The 23,613-nt window shown below is 45.8% G+C and overlaps 1 protein-coding gene across 1 annotated transcript; it reads left to right on the top strand.

Annotated features, from left to right (window-relative positions):
• The first annotated feature begins 750 nt into the window (after positions 1-750).
• Positions 751-19,367, top strand: btbd9 (BTB (POZ) domain containing 9). Its single transcript, XM_066680137.1, has 11 exons — positions 751-1,320; positions 2,682-2,893; positions 3,978-4,341; positions 8,393-8,660; positions 11,841-12,063; positions 12,365-12,484; positions 12,593-12,702; positions 13,435-13,624; positions 14,559-14,666; positions 15,433-15,511; positions 17,257-19,367. Exons 2-11 carry the CDS (start codon positions 2,709-2,711, stop codon positions 17,422-17,424), a joined length of 1,815 nt encoding a protein of 604 aa, XP_066536234.1. The 5' UTR covers positions 751-1,320; positions 2,682-2,708; the 3' UTR covers positions 17,425-19,367.
• The last annotated feature ends 4,246 nt before the right edge of the window (positions 19,368-23,613 follow it).

Below are 23,613 nucleotides of genomic sequence, written 5' to 3'. Positions count from 1 at the left end.
AATCCTCCTACCAAAGTGTGGAAGGAAACCGGAGCACCCGGAGGAAACCCACGCAGACACAGGGAGAACACACCACACTCCTCACAGACAGTTACCCGGAGGAAACCCACGCAGACACAGAAAGAACACACCACACTCCTCACAGACAGTCACCCGCAGGAAACCCACGCAGACACAGAGAGAACACACCACACTCCTCACAGACAGTCACCCGGAGGAAACCCACGCAGACACAGGGAGAACACGCCACACTTCTCACAGACAGTCACCCGGAGGTAATCTACGCAGACACAGGGAGAACACACCAAACCTTGTCCTGACCCTCCCAGTGTAATTGTAATGGTGTGTGATGTGGAGGTCAGCTAAACGGCTAGTGGGCGGTGGATTAGCGATAACTAATGACTGGGTGAAAATTCAAAACAAGTTTAAATTATTAAAATATAATATTACCCAACTTCCCGTGTTAGAAAACACCACTGAAACATTAAATAAAGAGGTTAAACAAGATATTCTATTGTGGGACCATTTCAGGCGTGTTAACCAAGCGAAATCGACGCACGGCGCATGGCCACGGGGGTGGAGCTACACCGACCGAGCAGGCCACGCTGAGAGAGTCAGTCTCGCTGTAACGCCGTATACTTAGACCATGGTGCGGAGTCGAATCCCAAGCTTTGGAATCGACGCTCCACTCCTGAATGGGTTGTATAGGGGAACCGACTCTTTGGGGTTGACTCAGAGTTAAGGGTACGTTTCAAATGGCTTCTTATAGTGCACTTTGAGCTACTAAAATGGTCTATTACACCCAATTAAAGCACTTTTTGTGACTTAGAGAGGTTTGAACGCGTGGTTAATATTAAAAGGAGTATGTGCTGACACATTGTGTAGCGTTTTAAGCCCGTTTCTAAGCCCTGGCACCTTAGTGCCCTTGTTAGGGGGGAAGAAGCCGTTTCGGTTGTACCCCCAGCGTCATGGGAGTTAGCGGAATTGTGTTGATGTGGTGTAGTATTTCACCCGAAATTTAAATGATTTAACAGATATCCCTCTGTAAATAAGAAGCCTAATGTAAAGCAGGGAATTTACAGACTTTGGCTTTTTAAGACCAGCGGTGTCTAGTGTTTATCTGCTCTCCACTGAGGCTCAGTCTGGAGATAACGTACGTGAGGTTAGCTAGGTCACAACGTTAGTAAACACTGCCTGGTATTTCCTTGACAGATACGTTTAATACTCTCGATTAAATCGCTGGATACTGGGCACAGGAGAGTACAGAGGCTTTCTGAGCGGATCTGGACCGAGCAGGACCTGGAATCTATCTTCCTTTTGGTAACTGTAGTTATTTGTGGTCATTTCTCTGTTCTGAAACTCACTTTAAGCCTCAGTTAGACTTTTACACACATTTCTGTCTCGTTGGGTGTGTGCTGTTGATTGTGGACTTTCTTAAACAACAGGTAGAGTCCTTTAATGACGAACCTAACCTCGGAAATACACAACATCTTCATAAATTCTGCTCAAAAGACACATTTACAGCTGAGACAGGACCCTTGAGTGCACTGATAAACGCCCTGACCCTAGAGAGACATCTCCATGAAATCTACTCTTAAAGCTTTATTAACTCCTGTGTGAATCAGAGACTTATTTAAAATGAGGAGGTAATTTCTAGAATTAATAACAAACCTAGCTTTAGATGGATGTCTTATTGAGATGAAAACTACTGAGACTTTTGTGTTTTTTTGGTAGATTGGGTTTTAATGATGCGGAGGAACCTCTACTGCATTAATAATGAACCTAATCTGTGGTAGACACATTATTTTCATACATTCCACTCGTACAAACACCTTCAGACCTGTTTAGCTGTGTATTCCGCCGCTCAGGTTTATGTTCAGGGAAGAGATGCTGTTTTTAGTGATTTATAAAACAATCCAAACCTTGGAAAAGTCCATGTAACTTTTTGTAAGGTTTCATTAATGTTATTGAAGGGACCTAGAGACCATCCAGACCATGAACACATTGTTAACATACATTAGTGGATCAGACACAGCAGCGCTGCAGTGACACTGACGTGGTGGTGGTGTGTTAGTGTGTGTTGTGCTGGTGTAGAGTGGATCAGACACAGCAGTGCTGCTGGAGTTTTTAAACCCTGTGTCCACTCTCTGTCCACTCTGTGAGACACTCCTCCCTCGTTGGTCCACCTTGTAGATGTAGAGTCAGAGAGAGTAGCTCATCTGTCGCTGCACAGTGTGTGTCGCCCGTCCTCTAGTCCTTCATCAGTGACACAGGACGCTGTCGGCTGGATGTTTTTGGTCGGTGGACTGTTCTCGGTCCAGACACTGAGGGGTTTAAAAACTCCAGCAGCACTGCTGTGTCTGATCCACTCTACACCAGCACAACACACACTAACACACCACCACCACGTCAGTGTCACTGCAGCGCTGAGAATGATCCACCACCACATCACACCTGCTCTGTGGGGGTCCTGAGCGCTGAGGAACAGGGGGGTGATAAAGTATGCAGAGCAACAGCTGGACTACAGTCTGTATCAGTCTGAGTTACAGAGTGCTCTTGTGTGGTCAGTGGAGCTGAGAGAATGGACAGTTTATTGTAGAGTGCTTTGTTTCCTTGGCGGAGGTGAAGTGCTGGATTTACTGATGCTCTGCTGTGGTTTGTGAATCGTGGCTGTTTTACAGATGCAACGGTGATTCCTGGCGTCAGCCATGAGTGACAGCCACCCCCTCCGGACGCACAGCTCCGCAGCGGAGATCGACCACCTGCACCTCCTCTCCGAGCAGCTGGGCGCGTTAGTGCCGGGAGAGGAGTACAGCGATGTCACTTTCCTGGTGGAGGAGAAACGATTCCCTGCTCACAGAGTCATTCTCGCTGCTCGCTGTCAGTACTTCAGGTAAACGCCTCATGGGAGAGTGCTCCCATTTCGTACCTAATCCATGTGGTTAGAGCTCAGAATTCATCCTACTGTGTGTAAATAGATTCCAAATATTCGTCTCATATTTATGGATAACATCCAAATGATGTTTACACACTCCTTTTTTCATTTACACTTGGCTGTATATGTGAAGTTTGCATTATATTTAAGTACAGGGTTACGTTAGGGTTAAGTTAACGTTAAAACCAAACACACCATTGTTTTTCTTGTGAAATTCCCAATAAGTTTGATGTGTCACATGACCCTCTTCCCATTGAAAAAAATAAAAGTTGGATTCAAAATGGCCGACTTCAAAATGGCCACCATGGTCTCCATGTTTCCCCCCTCCCATATACTAATGTGCCACAAACATTCCCATTTTATTAAGGTGTATCCATATAAATGGCCCACCCTGTAGAAAGAGTTCTTTTTCAAAGTTCTGATTCTGCTCTGCTTCTGACATCCAGTGCAGACTTTAGAATGGCCCCGCCCCCTCGTCTGAGTCTGTCCAATCACAGCACTGGACCCGTGTTTATGTGAGAGCACAAAGACAAGTTAGACTCATATAAGAGCACTGAGTAAAAACGGAGAAGAAAGAGAACAGAGTGAAAACGGCTAAAAACCAGAGCTTCTGCTCCTCGCTCCTCACTGCTGTGCGCTCGGGGTCGGGGTGAACAGCGAGCGGCTCATTATCATTTAAAGGAACAGGTGCTGAAAGCGGGCGTTCTGAACAGGGGCTGTTTACACAGGGGGAGAACACTGCTGTGGGGCTCGGGGTCGGGGTGAACAGCGAGCGGCTCATCATTAAATAATGACATTAAAAGAGGCTGTTCTGAACAGGGCTGTTTTCTACTTGTTGAGCTCTGTGTGAGAGCAGTGAGATGAGAGAGTCACACCTGGTGAATGAGACAGTGTTGCCTTGTTACTCTTTTGTCACAGCTGTGTTTTATGGTGGAAGAGTGACCCTCTCTCTCTCTCCCTCACTCACTCACTCACTCACTCATATTTAACAAAATGCTCCACAGTGACCCTGTGTGCCCTTGTTGGTGTCTGTTGTTGTCAGAGCTCTGCTGTACGGTGGGATGAGGGAGTCCCAGCCTCAGGCGGAGGTGCGTTTGGAGGAGACTCACGCGGAAGCGTTCTCCATGCTCCTGAGATACCTCTACACGGGCCGAGCCAGTCTGAGCGACGCCAGAGAGGAAACCCTGCTGGACTTTCTGGGCTTGGCGCATCGCTATGGCCTTCAACCGCTGGAGGCCTCCACCTGCGACTTCTTACGCACGCTGCTGAACACACGGAACGTGTGCTTGATCTTTGACGTGGCCAGTCTGTACTGTCTGAGAGGCCTGGCCGAGGCGTGCTGCGCCTACATGGACCGCCATGCCGTGGAGGTGCTGGAGACGGACGGCTTCCTCTCGCTCTCCAAGGTGAGTGCAGCAGTTGTGTAGTGGTTTAGGAGAAAGGAGGTGAGTGGTGCTGTGGTATTGATGGTGGAGGAGTTTCTCGCGAGATCTTATCCTGTACAATTTTCAAACGGAACCAGTCCGTTTCTGATTTGTAAACAGAAAATCACATAGAAAACCAAACAGGGAAACACTCAGTGTCTGGAGCTGTGGTCAGGGAACCCCACGTTCACTTATTCCCACAGTTCTCTCTGTTCTGTTTCTCCGCAGGACAGTCCTAGAACCACACTCTGAAACTACTGTACTCACAGCTAACAGAAGCCCCCGCGGTATCTGCCTCTGTGTCTCAGGACTGTGGGGAAGAGGGAGAGTTCTCCTTTAGGACTGGGAGGAGGGTTTGTTCAAAGCAGCTTGTGTTGACACTCTGTCTCTAGGTGGGTTTCCGTCCAAAACCTTCTCAGATGTTCTTCGTAATAAAGAAATATCTGCAAAATCAGTCGCGTTTCCATCCACTGCACTAAACTTCAGAGAGCATCAGCTCCGTGATCAGAGACGGCATCGACACAAGAGAGAGGTCTGAGCGGAGCGTTTATAGATAAAGCTGGGTTTCTGTGTGTGGAGCTTGTTCTTAATGTTGTATATGTTTATGAAACTATAAAGTGGTACGGTGCGGAGAGGAGAGAAGGGGGTGGAGAGTTGGGGGGGAGTCTGTTAAAAGCCTGGGTTCACGGGGCTCTGGCGTGTGCTGTGTCACGTGCGCTGTTGTGTATAAACTAGAGGTGTGCGGATCGATCCAAATATCGATATCGATACGAACGCTGGTTTTGAAATTGATCAATACTCGTGGAAATAGATCGATACTGAAGCGCAGAGCACCCTCCCCCTGCTTAGTCACGTTGTGAAGAGAAGTGCACACCCCCCCGCCCGCTTCGTAAAGTTGTGAGGAGCAGCACCCCCCCCTCCCCCGCCTCTTGCTTCTTCAGCTGCACGTGGCGAAGACTTTCAGTATCGGTATCAATATCGGCGATACTGGCCCTGTATTTATTTGGTATCGGATCGATACCAAAACTCCCGGTATCGCCCACCTCTGAAACCTCTTCGTTTGATTGAAAAACTCTTTCCCATCGCCCTTTTGCACATTTGCGCTTTAGCGATGTTCGAACTTTTTCACCGCGTCTTTGTGTTTATTGAGGTGTTTTTTCCGAAGTTTGACCTTTTTTCACATGCATTTCCTTAATTTCCTTAATTCCTCAGTGGATGGAAAACCCCCTACTGTCTTACAATACCCTCTTCATACACTGCTCTGAAATATCCAGCGTTAGATTCAGAGTGTGGTTCCACAGCGGTCAGCGTCTTTGTTCACAGCGAGTGGCAGAATAATGTCAAAGGAAACTGAGATAGTGAAGTGGAGTCGACTCCCACGATTCTTCATTCGATTCTTCAGTCGTCTGGAATGGTAGCTCTTGGGGTCTCAGTTTGCGACTGTTGTGAACAGTTACGCTTGCTGTGGGATGGTATTTGTCCAAAATAAATAATAAATAGCCTGAGGCTCCAGGTACAAATGTGTGTTTATTTTCTGGCTCTTTGTGTTTGATACTTCAGTCACGACTGCTTTAGTGTTTACACTCCGTCAGAAACTGGGCTGAAACTGCAACAGAGACGTGAAGAATGTGGGGACAAAAGCAGCTTGTAGGACCTTTAAAACACGCCCAATAAATAAAACTGAATTGAGGGTAATACACTCGTTTACCCCCTGCTTTTCCACTGCAGTAAGATCCACAGCACCACACGGTTCCTCCTCTGATGTCTGCGCTCGGGGTGACCACAGATAGCACCGTTACAACATCTGTTTACTGTGTGTTCCCAGAAATATCTGTCATAAAGAATAACATTGTTTTTAAGACCATTGTATACCACTGATGTAAAGATGATACAGCACCATAATAATACAATTACACTTCTTTAATTAGCAATGAACCTTTAGCACTAAATGGATAATTATATCATATATAAAACATATATTTAAATACAGTAAATAAAGAAAACAACACCACTCATTGTTAATCAAATCCACACAGTGGCTCCAGAGCAGAGAAAACACAGTGGACCACACTGAGGTCAGCAACCATCATCCGTACACTACGATCCGTCAATAGTGTAACTACTGTGACGGGCCGAACCACAGAGTAACACCACAGTCACAGAGGAGGGGGAGCTGTGTGTTTAGAAAAGCTGGCGTTACAGCAGCAACAGAGAGGAACAACAGGCAGCTTCTTTACAATATCAGTCTCCAAACAGCAAACACTGGACTGTAGGGGGCGCTCATACCCACACACTCCTTAAAGGAACTGGAACCAATTCCCCAGAACAAATCGGAAATCCTATAAAACAAGAAGCTCCACAGACGCTTCTGGTTCTCTCGTCTTTACCCAGAACACCATCGAGGACAATGTAACACTCTGTAAATGACCCGTCCGGCTCCACTACGCCATAACGCTTTATTTGAGGCTCCGAGCTCTTTTTGGAGCTAACTATGGAAAATATCACTGTTATTTTCTATTTAACTACATTCTACATCACTTTGAGCTGCATTCTGTGTATGAAAGGTGCAATAAAAATAAAATTGTTGTTGTTATTATTATTATTATTATTATTAAGGTGGCACCGTGGTGCCTCTGTCACAGCTCCAGGGTCCTGGAGGTTGTGGGTTCGAGTCCTGCTCCGGGTGACTGTCTGTGAGGAGTGTGGTGTGTTCTCTCTGTGTCTGCGTGGGTTTCCTCCGGGTGACTGTCTGTGAGGAGTGTGGTGTGTTCTCCCTGTGTCTGAGTGGGTTTCCTCCGGGTGACTGTCTGTGAGGGGTGTGGTGTGTTCTCCCTGTGTCTGAGTGGGTTTCCTCCGGGTGACTGTCTGTGAGGGGTGTGGTGTGTTCTCCCTGTGTCTGTGTGGGTTTCCTTCGGGTGACTGTCTGTGAGGAGTGTGGTGTGTTCTCCCTGTGTCTGCGTGGGTTTCCTCCGGGTGACTGTCTGTGAGGAGTGTGGTGTGTTCTCCCTGTGTCTGAGTGGGTTTCCTCCGGGTGACTGTCTGTGAGGGGTGTGGTGTGTTCTCCCTGTGTCTGAGTGGGTTTCCTCCGGGTGACTGTCTGTGAGGGGTGTGGTGTGTTCTCCCTGTGTCTGTGTGGGTTTCCTTCGGGTGACTGTCTGTGAGGAGTGTGGTGTGTTCTCCCTGTGTCTGCGTGGGTTTCCTCCGGGTGACTGTCTGTGAGGAGTGTGGTGTGTTCTCCCTGTGTCTGAGTGGGTTTCCTCCGGGTGACTGTCTGTGAGGAGTGTGGTGTGTTCTCCCTGTGACTGAGTGGGTTTCCTCCGGGTGACTGTCTGTGAGGAGTGTGGTGTTCTCTCTGTGTCTGAGTGGGTTTCCTCCGGGTGACTGTCTGTGAGGAGTGTGGTGTGTTCTCTCTGTGTCTGTGTGGGTTTCACCCGGGTGACTGTCTGTGAGGAGTGTGGTGTGTTCTCCCTGTGTCTGCGTGGGTTTCCTCCGGGTTAAGGGTTAACTGGATAAGGCTTACAGACAATGAATGAATTATTTTTATTATTATTATTGTTATTATTAAAACAGAACACACTTTCAGAAATGGGTGGGGACAGAATGGTGGATCTCTGCCTCCCCAGTGTACATTCCTGTGTTGAAAGCTGGTCATTGAACAGAAATATATAAACATTATTGATATTATTATTATTATTAGTGGTAGTAATAATATCAGTATTATACACTGAATAATCACTGGATTAGGAACACCTGCCGTGTTTCTAAACTCACTGTCCCTCCTCTCAGCTCCACTGTCCACACTGGAGCCCTTTGTAGTTCTACAATGATTGCTTTGTTGCTCTGCATACTTTGATATCCCCCTAACACCCTGCTCTTCAATGCTCAGAACTAGGTAGCTGTTCCTAATCTAGTGATCATTCAGTCCAAACATCAGTAGAGTCTCGTGAGTTGATTGTTAACCAGCAGAAAGGAGGGGGGCGGGGTGGTATTCAGAAGGGAATGACGAGCTGTGTGTCTCTCTGCTCCTCTCCAGGCCGCTCTCCTGACTGTGGTGAGGAGGGACTCGTTTGCCGCGAGCGAGAGGGAGATTTTTCAGGCGCTCTGCCGCTGGTGTAGACACAACGGCGAGGGTCCAGCCGCCAAAGAAGTGATGTCAGCTGTGAGGCTGCCCCTCATGAGTCTCTCCGAGATGCTGAACGTGGTTCGACCCTCGGGCCTCCTGAGCCCCGACGATCTACTGGACGCCATACAGACCCGCTCCGAGAGCAGGGACATGGACCTGAACTACCGCGGCATGCTCAGTCAGTCTCTCTGCTTTCTCTCCTCTCTAGTGCTCTGGCTTCTTTTCACTAACTGGAGGGTGATTAGTTCTGGATTACAAATGTCCAAAAGAGTCTGGCTGCAGACATGAACCCCCTGACATATGCGCACTCTCTGCTACAGTTTGTAGAGTTCTGGTGCTGTGTGTGACGACGGCTAGAAAAATCCACTGAATGTGTTTCATGCAGCGAAGCAGTAGCTGTTTCGTTTCTTCTAATAAAACAGACCCAGTGACGTTACAGTTACGATTATTATCAGTTATTATAGAGTAACTATAGAGGATGTGTTTATAGGGCTGGACGATACGGTCATAATCCATATCACGATATATTTCTTAATCACAGTCACTACGATATAATTCTGATAGCGATACGAACAACAGAAAAGCCACAGAAAAGCTGCCAAAAACAAACAAGAAACTTGATATCAGCCTCAAACCTAAACTTCTCAGCTTTGTCAATATTAATATTTTTAAATGAACTTTAAAATGTAGTTGTTACCTAGCGACAGCGCCCTGTAATGATGCTGTAAATAATGTGTATTGAACGTGTGTTTAAATTCATATCATATTATGTTATTGAAACACTTTATATTGCGATATTAATATTAATATTGATATTGAAACACATTGTGTAGCCTGCTCCCTCTCTCTCTCAGTAGTTTGGAACGTGCCCCGTTTCCATGTGTGTTCTGTGTGTCTCTACAAGCCAGAGCTCTTAGCGGTAGAGCAGTTTTATTTTGTTAAATCTGAGTCTTTTCTTGAGATTGTACACTCAACAGTCAGTAACAAAAGCTAATGTCCAGTCAGTGTCAGTCTTAACGCCAGTAATACGTGGTCTGTCTTTGGTCTGTCTTTGCTCAGCATTTAATGTGGTAGTTAATTTTCTAAATCCCTGTGTCATTACTGAAATTCATACAGGACAAAGTTTTTATTCAGTGTAATGTTCATACTCTTGTATCAGATTGTGGTTACTTAAGATTTAATTATTCATTCATTCATTATCTGTAACTCTTATCCAGTTCAGGGTCACAGTGGGTTCAGAGCCTACCAAGAATCACTGGGCGCAAGACGGGAACACACCCTGGAGGGGGCACCAGTCCTTCACAGGGCAACACACACATTCACTCACACCTACGGACACTTTTGAGTCTCCAATCCACCTACCAACGTGTGTTTTTGGACTGTGGGAGGAAACCGGAGCACCCGGAGAAAACCCACGCAGACACAGAGGGAACACACCACACTCCTCACAGACAGTCACCCGGAGGAAACCCACGCAGACACAGAGGGAACACACCACACTCCTCACAGACAGTCACCCGGAGGAAACCCACGCAGACACAGGGGGAACACACCACACTCCTCACACACAGTCACCCAGAGGGAACCCACACAGACACAGAGAGAACACACCACACTCCTCACAGACAGTCACCCAGAGGAAACCCACACAGACACAGGGAGAACACACCACACTCCTCAGAGACAGTCACCCGGAGCAGGACTCGAACCCTCAACCTCCAGGAGCCTGGAACTTTGTGACAGTGACACACCACACAATAAACGGCTTAAATCAGTGTTGTCTTTAACACCAGCCGCACATGTGAATCGCAGATATGTTCCTCATCAGACAGAACAGACAGAGCGTAATTCAGTTTCTGTGACAGAGAGGGCACTGCTGGTGCATGTGAGGCAGAGTGTGCATGTCTGCAGCCAGACCCTTCTCCAAACAGCACTCTAGCATCATTCCCAAAAGTACTGGACGGACATCTATCACTCCAGAGGGCGCACTACAGCTGTGATGGTCAGTGCAGATTAGAGACTGGACACTGAATACAGAAACAAGGAGGTGTTTCTAATGTTGTGGCTGATGGGTGTAAGTGTGTGTGCAGCCTGCCGGCGTTTCCAGACTGTTAAACATTACTGTGTATTATAAACAGCATCAAAGTCGCTGCCTCAAGCACCTTACACAGCAGGAGAGGAGGCGTAAAACACCCGTCACCAACCCACACATCGTTCAGGACAAACCTGTGGTGACTGTGTGTGCGAATGATTAACCTCAGTGTTAGTGCGGTGTGTTACTGTGGTTTTAAAATGCTGAATACATTGAGAGCATAAAAGTATGACCTTGCAAGAGCCACTGTGGCCTTTCAAGACGTAAAACACAAAATATATAAACCACAGATTGTTGAATCTAATAAAATAAAAACCAAACAGATGTGTCAAAGCCATGCGTGTGTTTCCCTGTGGTACGTTCAGGGGCCAAACTCTCAGCACTGTACTGGGAGAACTCGTGGAGATATATATACGGCTGGACGATAATTCAGTATCAGTATTTATTGCAATATAAAATGTTTCAATACCAATTATATGATTTTTAAACACATTTTCAATATTTCAGTACACATTATTTACAGCATCTGTCACTCACTGACGGTCATTAGAGGGCGCTGTCGTCAGTTCAGCACTCAATTTTAAAGTTAGTTTAAAAATGTTAATATTGACAAAGCCCAGAGGTTGATGTGGCTCTCAGTTCTCGGCATTTTTTCTGTGGCTTTTTTGTTGTTCGTATCTATATCGGAATTATATAATATCGACAGAAACTTAAGAATATATTGTGATATACATGTTGTCTGTATCGTCCGGCTCTGTGTTGATTTATTTATTTTTGTTAATTCTGTTACTGCAAAACAGACACAACGAGCGCCGAGAAATAAGAGCACTGAGTAAAAACGGAGAAGAAAGAGTGAAAACGGCTAAAAACCAGAGCTTCTGCTCCTCGCTCCTCACTGCTGTGCGCTCGGGGTCGGGGTGAACAGCGAGCGGCTCATTATCATTTAAAGGAACAGGTGCTGAAAGCGGGCGTTCTGAACAGGGGCTGTTTACACAGGGGGAGAACACTGCTGTGGGGCTCGTGGGGTTTGGACCAAAGCAGGACACAGAGGTTTCACTGTGGAGAGGAGGGGGAGTGTGTCACGTTTCAGATTAAAGATTTTCATTACAAAAAGATCTCTCTTACGCCAGTGAGAATTTGTTTTTCTAAAGATGTCACTGTACAGTAAAACTCTATCCCCAGACCCAGGAGGAGATTTAAGAAGCCTAATGCAGTATTGGCTTTAAGCACACAGTGGTTTAATCATGTTCCCGTTTCGTTGTGCAGTCCCTGAGGAGAACATCGCCACTATGAAGCATGGAGCCGTGGTGGTGAAGGGGGAGCTGAAGTCCGCTCTGCTGGATGGAGACACTCAGAACTATGACCTGGACCATGGTTTCTCCCGGCACCCCATAGAGGAAGAGGGCAGATCGTCTGGGATCCAGATCCGTCTGGGCCAGCCGTCCATCATCAACCACATACGCATGCTGCTGTGGGATAAAGACAGCAGGTAGAGTGGACTCCCAGTTTGTGAGCTCAGATTGTGTATAATCTCTATGAAAAAGCTTCAGATAAATTGGGGCACACTAGGAGCCGCTGCACACGAGACAAATGTGTGGATTTATCGCCCAGCACTGGACTGTGGAGCAGTGGAACTGTGTTCTCTGGAGTGATGGAGCTCCGTCCAGTTCCTCTGGGAAGAGTCGGAGTGATGTCTGATGTTTACATGGCCGAATACCACCAAATCCTCACATCCTACGTCATCTGTAGGCTCCTGTTTTTAAACAGAATCTCTCTGTGTTTTTTGTCAGATCCTACTCCTACTACATCGAGGTCTCCATGGACGAGCTGGACTGGGTCCGTGTGGTGGATCACTCCAAGTTCCTGTGTCGTTCCTGGCAGAATCTGTACTTCCAAGCACGAGTCTGCAGGTCCAGACCCTTAAGCCCCGTCATTGCTCATGTGACCACAGTTACACAGTCAGTGCCTCAGGTCCAGACCACCTTCACCTGAATGTGTTTGTGTTTTGTGTAACGCAGGTTCATCCGTGTGGTCGGGACTCACAACACCGTCAATAAGGTCTTCCATTTGGTGGCTCTGGAGTGTATGTACACAATGCATCCCTTCGTCCTGGAGAACGGCCTCCTGGGTAATGTGGGAGTGCTTCTGCTGGTCATTTAAGCCCAAAGGTTCAAACTGGGGGGTGTTGTTTTCATACCCTGACGTTTCCATAAAAGCTGGAGGCTTTTAAATACCTTTAAAAAATTCCAGCTTCAAAATCGCTGTGATGCTCCTCTGAGCTGTAATAGGGAGAATAGAGCCTCTGTTGTTGCTACTCCGAGCTCAGCACTGCAGAAAACACACTATGTAACTTTCTGAGGTGGGTAGGAAAACACCCCCTCTCCTTTTAATGCTGTAAATTTCCCTCTGGGATCAGTAAAGCATCTATATATCACTCTAAATGGGACAGTGATAGATGTAAAGGAGGAGCCCAGGAGCAGGAATAACAAATCTAACCTAGTGTTACTTTAACCACCCCCTCTCCCCAGTGAGTTATTTTAAAATTGCTCATGTTATTTACATATAAACAGAGGATATTCCATAAAGCTGAATAATACATCACCAGTACATATCTGGTGGAAAAGCCTGTCCAATAGGAGGACAGCTTTGAACAAGTCCTCGACTTGTAGCTTAAAGGAACACTGGAGAATGTTTGGTGTTTTTGCTCCTGGGACAAAAAAAATCAATGACAGAGGCTCTATTCTCTCCGTTAGAGCTCAGTGGAGAATCACAGTCATTTTGAGGCTGGAATTTGAAGGTAAAAATACGACATAGGGTTGCTGTTAATTTTTACCTTTTGTATTTGTGTTTAACCCCTCAGTTCCCAGTGAGAATGTGGCGACGGTGCAGGCGTGTGCGAGTGTGGTGGAAGGAGTGAGCCGCTGTAGAAACGCTCTCCTGAACGGAGATACCGGCCACTACGACTGGGACTCGGGATACACCTGCCACCAGCTCGGCTCTGGGGCCATCGTGGTCCAGCTCGCACAGCCGTACATGCTGAGCTCCATGAGGTAGGATCGCTGTGTGTGTGTGTGTGTGTGTGTGTGTGTGTGTGTGTGTGTGTGTGTGTGTGTGTGTGTGTGTGTGTGTGTGTGTGTGAATAAAAGAGGCCGCTGTAGATACAGAGTAAGGCAAGTTTATTTATACAGCACCTTTCATACAACAGCAATTCAAAGTGCTTTACAGAAAAAAAATTAAAAAAGTAAAAATTAAAAAAGTGAAATTAAAAGTAAGAATAAAAACCATACAAGTCCATTCAAACAATTAATATAGTGCTATAAAAGGAAATAACAGTCACCCGGAGGAAACCCACGCAGACACAGAGAGAACACACCACACTCCTCACAGACAGTCACCCGGAGGAAACCCACGCAGACACAGGGAGAACACACCACACTCCTCACAGACAGTCACCCGGAGGAAACCCACGCAGACACAGGGAGAACACACCACACTCCTCACAGACAGTCACCCGGAGGAAACCCACGCAGACACAGAGAGAACACACCACACTCCTCACAGACAGTCACCCGGAGGAAACCCATGCGGACACAGAGAGAACACACCACACTCCTCACAGACAGTCACCCGGAGGAAACCCATGCAGACACAGAGAGAACACACCACACTCCTCACAGACAGTCACCCGGAGCGGGACTTGAACCGACAACCGTCAGGTCCCTGGAGCTGTTTGATTTAAGTCTAAAGTCTTCTAATGTTCTCAGTCAACCTTTCTTTTCACTCTGAATGGTATTGAGGGAAACCTTCATTTACAATGAAGAGCTTTACAATCTTACAACAAAGGCTCTGAAAATAGAAAAAAAAGCATTAATTTTAATATGGGAACTTCATTCATTCATTGTCTGTAGCTGTCCCAGGGCTGAAGTGAGGAGCTGAACAGAGCTGTTTACTAAGCCCCTGCTGTGTGTTTGTGTCTGTGTGTAGGCTGTTGCTGTGGGACTGTGATGAGCGCAGTTACAGTTACTACGTGGAGTTGTCCACTAACCAGCAGCAGTGGGTCAAAGTGGTGGACCGCACTCGAGTCGCCTGCAGGTGGGCTTTAATTTGTTTGTTTCTTTAACATCATATTCCAACAAACTCTTTACTGAAACGTGCACAAAGTGCAGTCAGCTCTTACTTTCTTTAAAATGACCTTGTTTCTGTCCACTCTCTCAACTCCACTGACCACCCCGGTCACTCTGTAGTCCATCTGTGGCTCTGCATACTTTGTTACCCCTCTTTCCCCCTGTTCCTCAGCGCTCAGGACCCCCACAGAGCAGGTGTGATGTGGTGGTGGATCGTTCTCAGCGCTGCAGTGACACTGACGTGGTGGTGGTGTGTTAGTGTGTGTTGTGCTGGTGTAGAGTGGATCAGACACAGCAGTGCTGCTGGAGTTTTTAAACCCCTCAGTGTCTGGACTGAGAACAGTCCACCGACCAAAAACATCCAGCCGACAGCGTCCTGTGTCACTGATGAAGGACTAGAGGATGAGCGACACACACTGTGCAGCGACAGATGAGCTACTGTCTCTGACTCTACATCTACAAGGTGGACCAACGAGGGAGGAGTGTCTCAGAGTGGACAGAGAGTGGACACAGGGTTTAATAACTCCAGCAGCACTGCTGTGTCTGATCCACTCTACACCAGCACAACACACACTAACACACCACCACCACGTCAGTGTCACTGCAGCGCTGAGAATGATCCACCACCACATCACACCTGCTCTGTGGGGGTTGCACCGTGAGTTCTGTGCTGTTCGTTCGGTTCTTTGGGCCGGATCTTTGTGTAAAGTCGAGTTTGTCTCTTTTCTGTTCAGATCTTGGCAAACCTTGCAGTTTGAACGTCAGCCTGCGTCCTTCATTCGAATTGTGGGGACACACAACACAGCCAACGAGGTGAGAGACGGTCAGACGAGCAGGTGCTTCGCTCCTTTCCCTTTTTTATGAAATGTCAGAAGGGTTTTGAGGTATGGATCCACTCTGTGCTTTATATCACTTTACAGTTCTGTATTCACAGAGACCTGCCGAGACATTCCTCTCATAAAGCTCCGGGCACAAGAAGGAATGGAGAAGCTTTGTATGATATTAAAGTTGGGTGTAATGTAAAACATCCTGCAGATTTAAGATTAAAATAAAATAGAACAGGAACACGGTTCTTAAAGCCGTCTGAGAACGGTCTGGGTGTGGCCTGAAAGAGTGTGTGTGCATGTTTACAAAACACCACAACAGGAAGTGTGTCACGTGTGCATCTTTGAGGTTATTGGCTGGTCGCAAAGTAGAAATCCGAAGTTTTCCCATCACCTGATTAAACTGATCTCATCACTGACGCAGTCCGATATTAAAGCAACACTAGGGATTATTTTCACATTAAAGTTCCAGCTCCAAAACAGTTGTAAAGTTCCACTGAGGTGTAACAGGGAAAACAGAGCTTCTGTCATTGCTGCTCGGGACTCGGTTCCTGGCCCAGAGCGCTACACCTGCACCATGTGGATAGGGAAATTTTCACAGAAGTGTGTTCCACTGTTGGGCCATAGCAGTTTTGTGCCAGGATCAAACTACACAAATTTAGCCCAATTTTCACAAATTCTGAGCGTCAGGGACGAGGAGCGGTCGTGGAGTGAGACACAATCAAAGACCAGAGGAAAAGTGGAGTGTGTTAGAGTTGTTTGGGCCTCTTGGCCCGGTCTGACGTTTCCTACGCCATGTTCCTGACGATGACCAACAGGAGACACAGCTCTGTACGGAGCACATCTGTAAACACGGAGAAGAGAGAGAGGGAGGCTCTGCTGCAGCTGTCTGTAGAACAACCGAACTGAGGACACGCTCTGGACGTGTAACACATTCCCTCAGGTTCTTTGTAGGAGACGGTCCACACCGTCCTCTCCGTAACACCCAGGAACCGCCCACTATCGCTTTTACTACTTCTTCTGTTCAGAACAAAACCTCCAGCATCTCACACAGTGCTTCTGTAGCTGTGACTGACAGTTTATAGCCCCGCCTCCCGACGACATCTGAACTCTCACAACTCCGCGAAGGGAAGAACAGTCCGTGTCCCCAGTCTCCCGCCCGAGTTCATAGCTCTAATCTGACACAGTGAACATGGTGAAAGACAAATACATTGTGTCGTCTGATCTCAGCTTTACACTGAAAAGGGAGGAACGCTGGTGAAACAGAGGAGTGATTAGACTTTGAGAGGATTTGAGTACGAAGATTTTGACCGAGAGGCGTAGGTTCTCTGGGGATTTAATGATGTTAATAATATCTTAATAAAAAAAACTACAGACAGGAATCTGTTTCTCTGAGGAGGAATGACCAGACGATATTTTGCAAAACACTGCTCACGGACCAAAGGCCAAAGTTCACCGAGGAGGGTGTGGAGAAGTTCAGGATCATGTTCCTAAATCCCGTGGAAAAGGTTTGGGATTGTGTTTAATAAAGGAGTATAATGTGATTATAACACACTGGGTGTAGAGTGTGTTCTGAGTGATCCCCGGTGAGCTCTGGACCCACCACAGCCCTGAACAGGATGAAGAGCTTAGGATGAATGGATGAACTCTCGAAGTTCTCAGTTCTGAGTGATACACTTACTGATACTTCTCTAAAATACTTCTTTTCTCTCTCTCTCTCTCTCTCTTTTTCAGGTCTTCCACTGTGTGCACTTTGAGTGTCCAGCTCAGCGGGACAGAGAGCTCAATGAAGGCAGTCCCAGTCCAGACCACTTCAGCTCAGACTACAATTCCCAGCATGCTCAGCCCTCCCGCCCCCAGGGCCTACCCCAGAGACCCTCCCCTTCTTCTTTGCACTCATAAACAGAAATGTGATTCTCGCACGATTCTCGCACAGACATGCACTCGCGCAACTAAGCACAGAAGGCACTTAACGCAGGACTGGCCCGAACGCTGCTTAACCGTCTCAGAACAACTCTTAAAGAATAATTCAGCAAAACCGAGACTTCATTTCACTCGACCCCCGGCTGCAGTCGAGCCGCAGGGACTTTTAGTTTGGAGTCAGAATTACGTGCTTGTTTACGTTAGAACTCCAGCTAGATGCTAATGTTGCTAACAAACACCGGAAGTGAGTAGTCACCAACATAAACTTCAGAGGTCGCCATGTTTCAGGATGCAACAGCACTTCACCACAGAGCTGAACATCTTCTGGATCTAATCAGATCGCCTCTTTTTCGTCCACACAGTTTAGTTTAATTCAGCTACACTCTTTACAGCACAGCGCTGCAGTCCAGCCGCCTTAGAAGGCGGAATAGCACAGGGGAGCAGGGCGTTTGATGGAAGATAAACTAGTTCCGGTTTGTGCTGAATTGTGTGAATAAGTTTAACTTAAACATTTTATTTAAAAAGCTGTTTCTGAAGTGTATCAATGTAAATTAAAGTAGATGTGTGTACATTTTTGGCATGTATTCACAGAGGCTATTTGGTGACTACTGAATTCCAGTGTTTGTTAGCAACATTAGCCTCACGACACCTGCTCTAACCTAAAGAAGCAGAATTCAGACTCAAACTTGTCTCAGCTGATCGACTGCAGCTGGGGTCGGGGAAAACTCATGTTCATTATATTTTTTTACAGAACTAGTCCTTTAAAGTGAATAACCCTAAACTGAAAAAAGATCCAGACTTTGTGTAAGGATTGATCTGATGGTCTTGCTGACACTGACGTGGTGGTGGTGTGTTAGTGTGTGTTGTGCTGGTGTAGAGTGGATCAGACACAGCAGTGCTGCTGGAGTTTTTAAACCCCTCAGTGTCTGGACTGAGAACAGTCCACCGACCAAAAAACATCCAGCCGACAGCGTCCTGTGTCACTGATGGTTATTTGGTGAGTTTTTCTGAAGCGTCTCTGCACTTTTGGTTTCAGTGGGGCGTGACGGCATGAATTTAATTCAGTTAAACCAGCTGCATCAGTTTCTAAGAATAATACCTTAAATAATTTAATTTCTAAGAGCCGTGAGGATCATTGCTGAACTCGGGCCAGTCCTGCACCTCTGTAATACTTCTGAGTCCTAGCATAATGTCACGCTAATAATAGTATATTTATATTTATTATAAAAACCTATGGTGATGGCAGTTATTATAATATTTATAAACCAGATAGTGTTTAAAATGTTGCTTATTATGAGCTCATTTTATTTTATTAAGCGCAGAACTATCAGAGCTTGTGATGATTGATTTCACCAGGTACAGCTTATATTTCTTGAGCTTTTACATCAATCTGAACCAGATTTTCATTCATTGTCTTTCAGATGTATAACAAAAATACTGAAATTATGAGCATGATTTGATTTTGCATATAAATATCTGGCAACCCTTCTGAGACTCACCATGTGTTCTGCCTGCAGTCACACGAAGTATGAGGGGTGTTAGTATTATTGTTGTTATTATAAACGTAACCTGGTATTAAAGGAGCAGTCTGTCATGTTTCCCTTCAGAACGTAGGAAATAAAGGATATGAAGGAGACTATTATTTTTACATTGTTTTCTATAAAGTGCAGCTGACAGGAATCAAACTGCTTTGTCTCTGAATGAGCAGTCGACCTTCACCGTGTTTGACAGCGGTTTAGTACACAATCTCAGAAACGTCCAGGATGCCACTCGGTGTCAGTATAATAACTGTTTTAAAAGGTGCAGAAGAATCACAGGTGAAAATGACTGACTGCACCTTAAAGCACATTGTTTTTCATGATCTGGGGACATGTAAATACCATTGTATGTTGGAGTTTAATTGATTATTGCCATTAAAACTGACGCAAATGATGTAAAACTGTGAGAAAATTATTGTATATACACAAGAAATCATTAAGTCTTAATACTTATTTTCTTCTAAAGCTGTACTAGTGTGTTATTGCTGTAGGTTTACATTTGCTAGTGATCAGTTAGAAATGAGAAATCAGCACCAGGAGCAAATCAGCACAAAAATCACACCCTCAGTAACTGATTAACACAACAAACTCCACACAGGGCTTGAACTCAGGACCAGCACCTACTACACTCGTCTTTACCACTCCTCCACCAGGTGAATCAGGTCTTGGTTCTGGAAGCGGGTTCTTGTCTAGTGGCTGTTCTCTCATGGTTCAGAGCGAGTCGAGTAGGGACTAAACCGTGGCGTGTAAACCTTGCAGAGCGCTGATTGTCCAGAGAGAGTCGTCACTCTACGCCACGCAACGCAGACGACCAGCACCAACTCTCCATCTGTAAAATCTCCAGCTGCAGCAGAGATCACGTTTGTTTTTATCCGACTCACGACGGCAGCTCGTAAAATGACGCCGTGGTCTTTTGAAGAGGTTCAAACGCTCCTTGGATCGGTGGCCGACGAAAGAATCCAGTGAGAGCTGGACGCTGCAACAAGGAAGGAACAAACTCTACTGATCTATCTGAACTGATGACGGAGCTGTGTTCACTCCCAAACAACAACATCAACACACCAATACACCATGAGTAAACACCGCTTAACGTTACCACCGCCGTTGTTGTGGTTTCCAAAGCCCACTGTTCCCCTTAGAGATGACACCAGATATGTTTTAGGAAGAGAGCTGGAGTGGAAAATCAACAAAGTAGAGACAATGAAGTGGGAAAAACACCTGTTGAGAGCATATTCTTTGCACAATATCACTGTGTGATAGTGTGAAGACTTCAGCCAATCAGAAGGAGATATGGATTTTGACCAGTGAAATGGTTACTGCCACTCTTCAAGTTTTCACTGGTTGAGAACTGTGTGGCGAATACACCCAGATCGTCAGAGTGTAAAACAGAAGATGAGGATCCCAACTGCCCTGCTTATGAAGAGATCCCCAGTTTGAACCCTGGGGATGCTTCGGAACTTTTACGCAGCTGAATTAGAAAGGCTGTCCACAGATTTTTGCATTCTAAATGATACAGAACAAGTTATCAGAATAAAACCTAAACTGGTGAAGGCTGTTATTAGCATTGATAGATCGTGTTTGCCAGGGAAGTTGAAATTGTTGTGTCTGCAGTTTGCCTTACTGCCTTGTATTAGGTGGCCATTAACAGTTGTAGAGAGGAGGGAAAGGGTTATGAGCCATAAGGAAGTGGCTAGGGGTGCGGCAGTGTTTAAGTAGCGTGGCATGGTGTGGGATGGGGTACTGGAGCTACCTCTCACAAGTTTAACTGAGGAATTTAAATGTGCATAGGTGAGTCATGAGATGATTTTGGCAGGGTCTAAGAATGCAGTGGTAAAAACAGCTGCACCAAGCACAAAAGTAGGAAGGAACTGGAATCCAAAAGTGGCTGTGTAGGTGGCCAGGAGATAAGGGATGTGACTGGCCAAGGACAATGCACAAGAGTAGGCCTTGGTTCAGGTGATTCATGGAAAGCTTTTGTAAGGCCATATCACCTGAGAGAAGGCAAATGATGACTAGTTTTATTTGTGAGCAGGAGGAGGAGGCACGGTGTGCAACAGCAGCATTACAGGCAAAACAAGGCCAGTGGCTTAAATGGGAGAATCTAGAGAAGCTGATGATTTCTGGCAAGAGCTGTGGGCGATGGAGGTAAGTTTTTACTGGGAGCAACTTATGATGTCCTTCCAACACCGCAAAATCTTGGACAGTGGGTAGGTGAAGACCCTAGTTGTGGATAATGTACAGGGGTTGGCACGCTGAAGCATATTCTATAACCTTGTAAAGTTAGTTTGTCAGAGGGGAAGTATACATGGAGACATAATCAGGTGCTAAACTTTTAGCATATTTGTTGGACAGCAAACTGCTAGAGGTAATTGTATTGATGATTAGCTGTAGTAATAAAATAGTTAGCTTTGTGTGTAAGGGGAAACATTTTTGAGAAAGTGCACAGGCTACAAATATTCAAGATATACAAAGATGGGGTGAAGCACGCAATTGTAAAATGCTCGTGGACGTAGGTAAAATGCTGCAGGTCCCAGAGTGCATTGTGTTAACTACACTGAGGCCAGACATGGTGATGTACAGTGAAAGTAAACAGATAGTTTATTTCCTAGAGTTAACAGTTCTATTTGAGGATGCAGTAGACGAAGCATTCGAAAGGAAGAAGCTGAAGTAATGCGGACCAATGAAGTATGGTTGAGGTGATGAAACGCAGGTGGCAGGCACATCAAGACCAGTAGAGATAGGTGTTAGAGGATTTGTAGCCAAGTCTGCCACATCCTTGCTTCTGCAGTTCAGTAGGGGCCTGAAACAAAGGGCAGCTGTGAAGGAGGTATCAGAAACAGCTGAAAGGTCTAGTCAGTGGTTGTGGATACGGAGAGCACAGATTACTTGGGGAAATGCACTGTAGAGGTGCTGTTTTGATTGGTGGTGATGTAGCATGTAAAGTTCACATGGAACTGGTGTCACTAAGCATGCATTAACAGTGCCAGTGGGGCCAGGTACAGCCTTAGTCACCAGGGAGGTCAGTGTGGATTTACGGTTGTTGATGGTAAAGGGTGAGGTAGGACTGTAAATCTGGCTTAGAGGGGGTGGGTCTAGGAGGCCAGACTTAGGTGTTGAATCTTCTAGATGTGTCCTGGGCTTAATTCAGTGAAACACTGACGAGGGGAGGTGCTTACCTGATGACACCTTTGAGGAGCCAGTGAGTAACCGTAGTTGTTAAGGGCAGCTGGTCGTTGACTGGATCATAAACGGCCACAACAAGCTTAGTGTTGAGGTGTAGGAGTCAACAGGAATTTTGGTGGCTGCAGGTAGGAAGAGTGTGTGGTGGGCCCTATGTAACGCTCTAATGGATTGGCACAGGATATTTTACGTCTAATCCTGTGTATGATTATAACTAATTAAGGGGATGATGCAGTTTTGTACAGAGCTCTGCTGGTAAAACCCCTTTAATAAAATGAATTAATAAAGTGTGGGAATTAGATAAGAACGTGTGGAGAGATTTAATATATATCTTGCTCCCACACATTAAATAACTCATTGCAAAAAGTAAAGAAATGACAAAATGAACAAAGTAAGAGAAGATATAGGACATAATATAAATAAATAGTAAAAAGGAAAAGTAGGAAAATAAACCTCTTTTAAATTACAATTACTGGAATATATAGTTCATTACAAGTTAAAGAACTGAAACTATAAGAATGATATATAAATAAAACTGTATAAAACATAAAGTAAGCAGACAGAGTGGAGGTGGTGAGAAAATGAAGGGTTAAATGACTAGTGAAGTGTTGGGGCGTCGGGGGCGCTAATGGAGTCATGGGTTTCCGTAGTGTAGTGGTTATCACGTTCGCCTAACACGCGAAAGGTCCCCGGTTCGAGACCGGGCGGAAACACATGTTTTCTTACCTCCTCAAATCACTTTATTTCCTCTGGGTTTAAGAGAAAAGAGAGAGAGAGGACGGAATTGAGCTAAAATGGGATTTAATTTTAAAGACGACTATTGTGTTGTAGGAATTCTGTTGTTATTATTGTTAAAGTTATTGTCACGTGACACTGGGAAAGGACTGGCACCACGAGGTTTATGTTAATTCTGTAAAATCGAGAAGACTTTGATGTAGAAATAAATACAAAGCCATGAGACTATATCACACACGGAGTGAGTTGGAAGTTGAACAGAATTCAGATAAACGGCTGTAGACCGTGTGTGGTGATGTTTCCCATTCACCAGCAGATGGCGGGCTTCGACAAGCAGTGGTTTTCAACTTTCACTAGTTTACTGCCATCAGTCAGGGTTTCAGACCACCTTCACTGTGACTGAGGCACCAGTGCTGCACAGGACCCACACACACAGACAAAACAATATTCATTCATTATTATTCTAATTATACAGCACTTTTCTACACCTGCTTTCCCTGTAGTGGGACGTCAGTGAGTCGCCTTAACTTCCACGTGGATGACGCTGGACATAACTGTACCTTACTCTGTATTAACTGTAGAATTAAAAAAGTTTAATTAAAGTTGTGTTGGTGTCATTCGCCCCGTTTCATCTCCAGGACTTTTATTGTGTTCTTTTATTCTCCACAGTTGTATAATGAAAGATTACAGAGATCCCCCTCTCCTTCTGGAGAAG

This window comes from Hoplias malabaricus, chromosome 8, assembly GCF_029633855.1.
Source record: "Hoplias malabaricus isolate fHopMal1 chromosome 8, fHopMal1.hap1, whole genome shotgun sequence".
Classification (NCBI taxonomy): domain Eukaryota; kingdom Metazoa; phylum Chordata; class Actinopteri; order Characiformes; family Erythrinidae; genus Hoplias; species Hoplias malabaricus.
The sequence above is the reverse complement of the archived record's forward strand: the minus strand, read 5'-3'. Positions and strand labels throughout refer to the sequence as shown.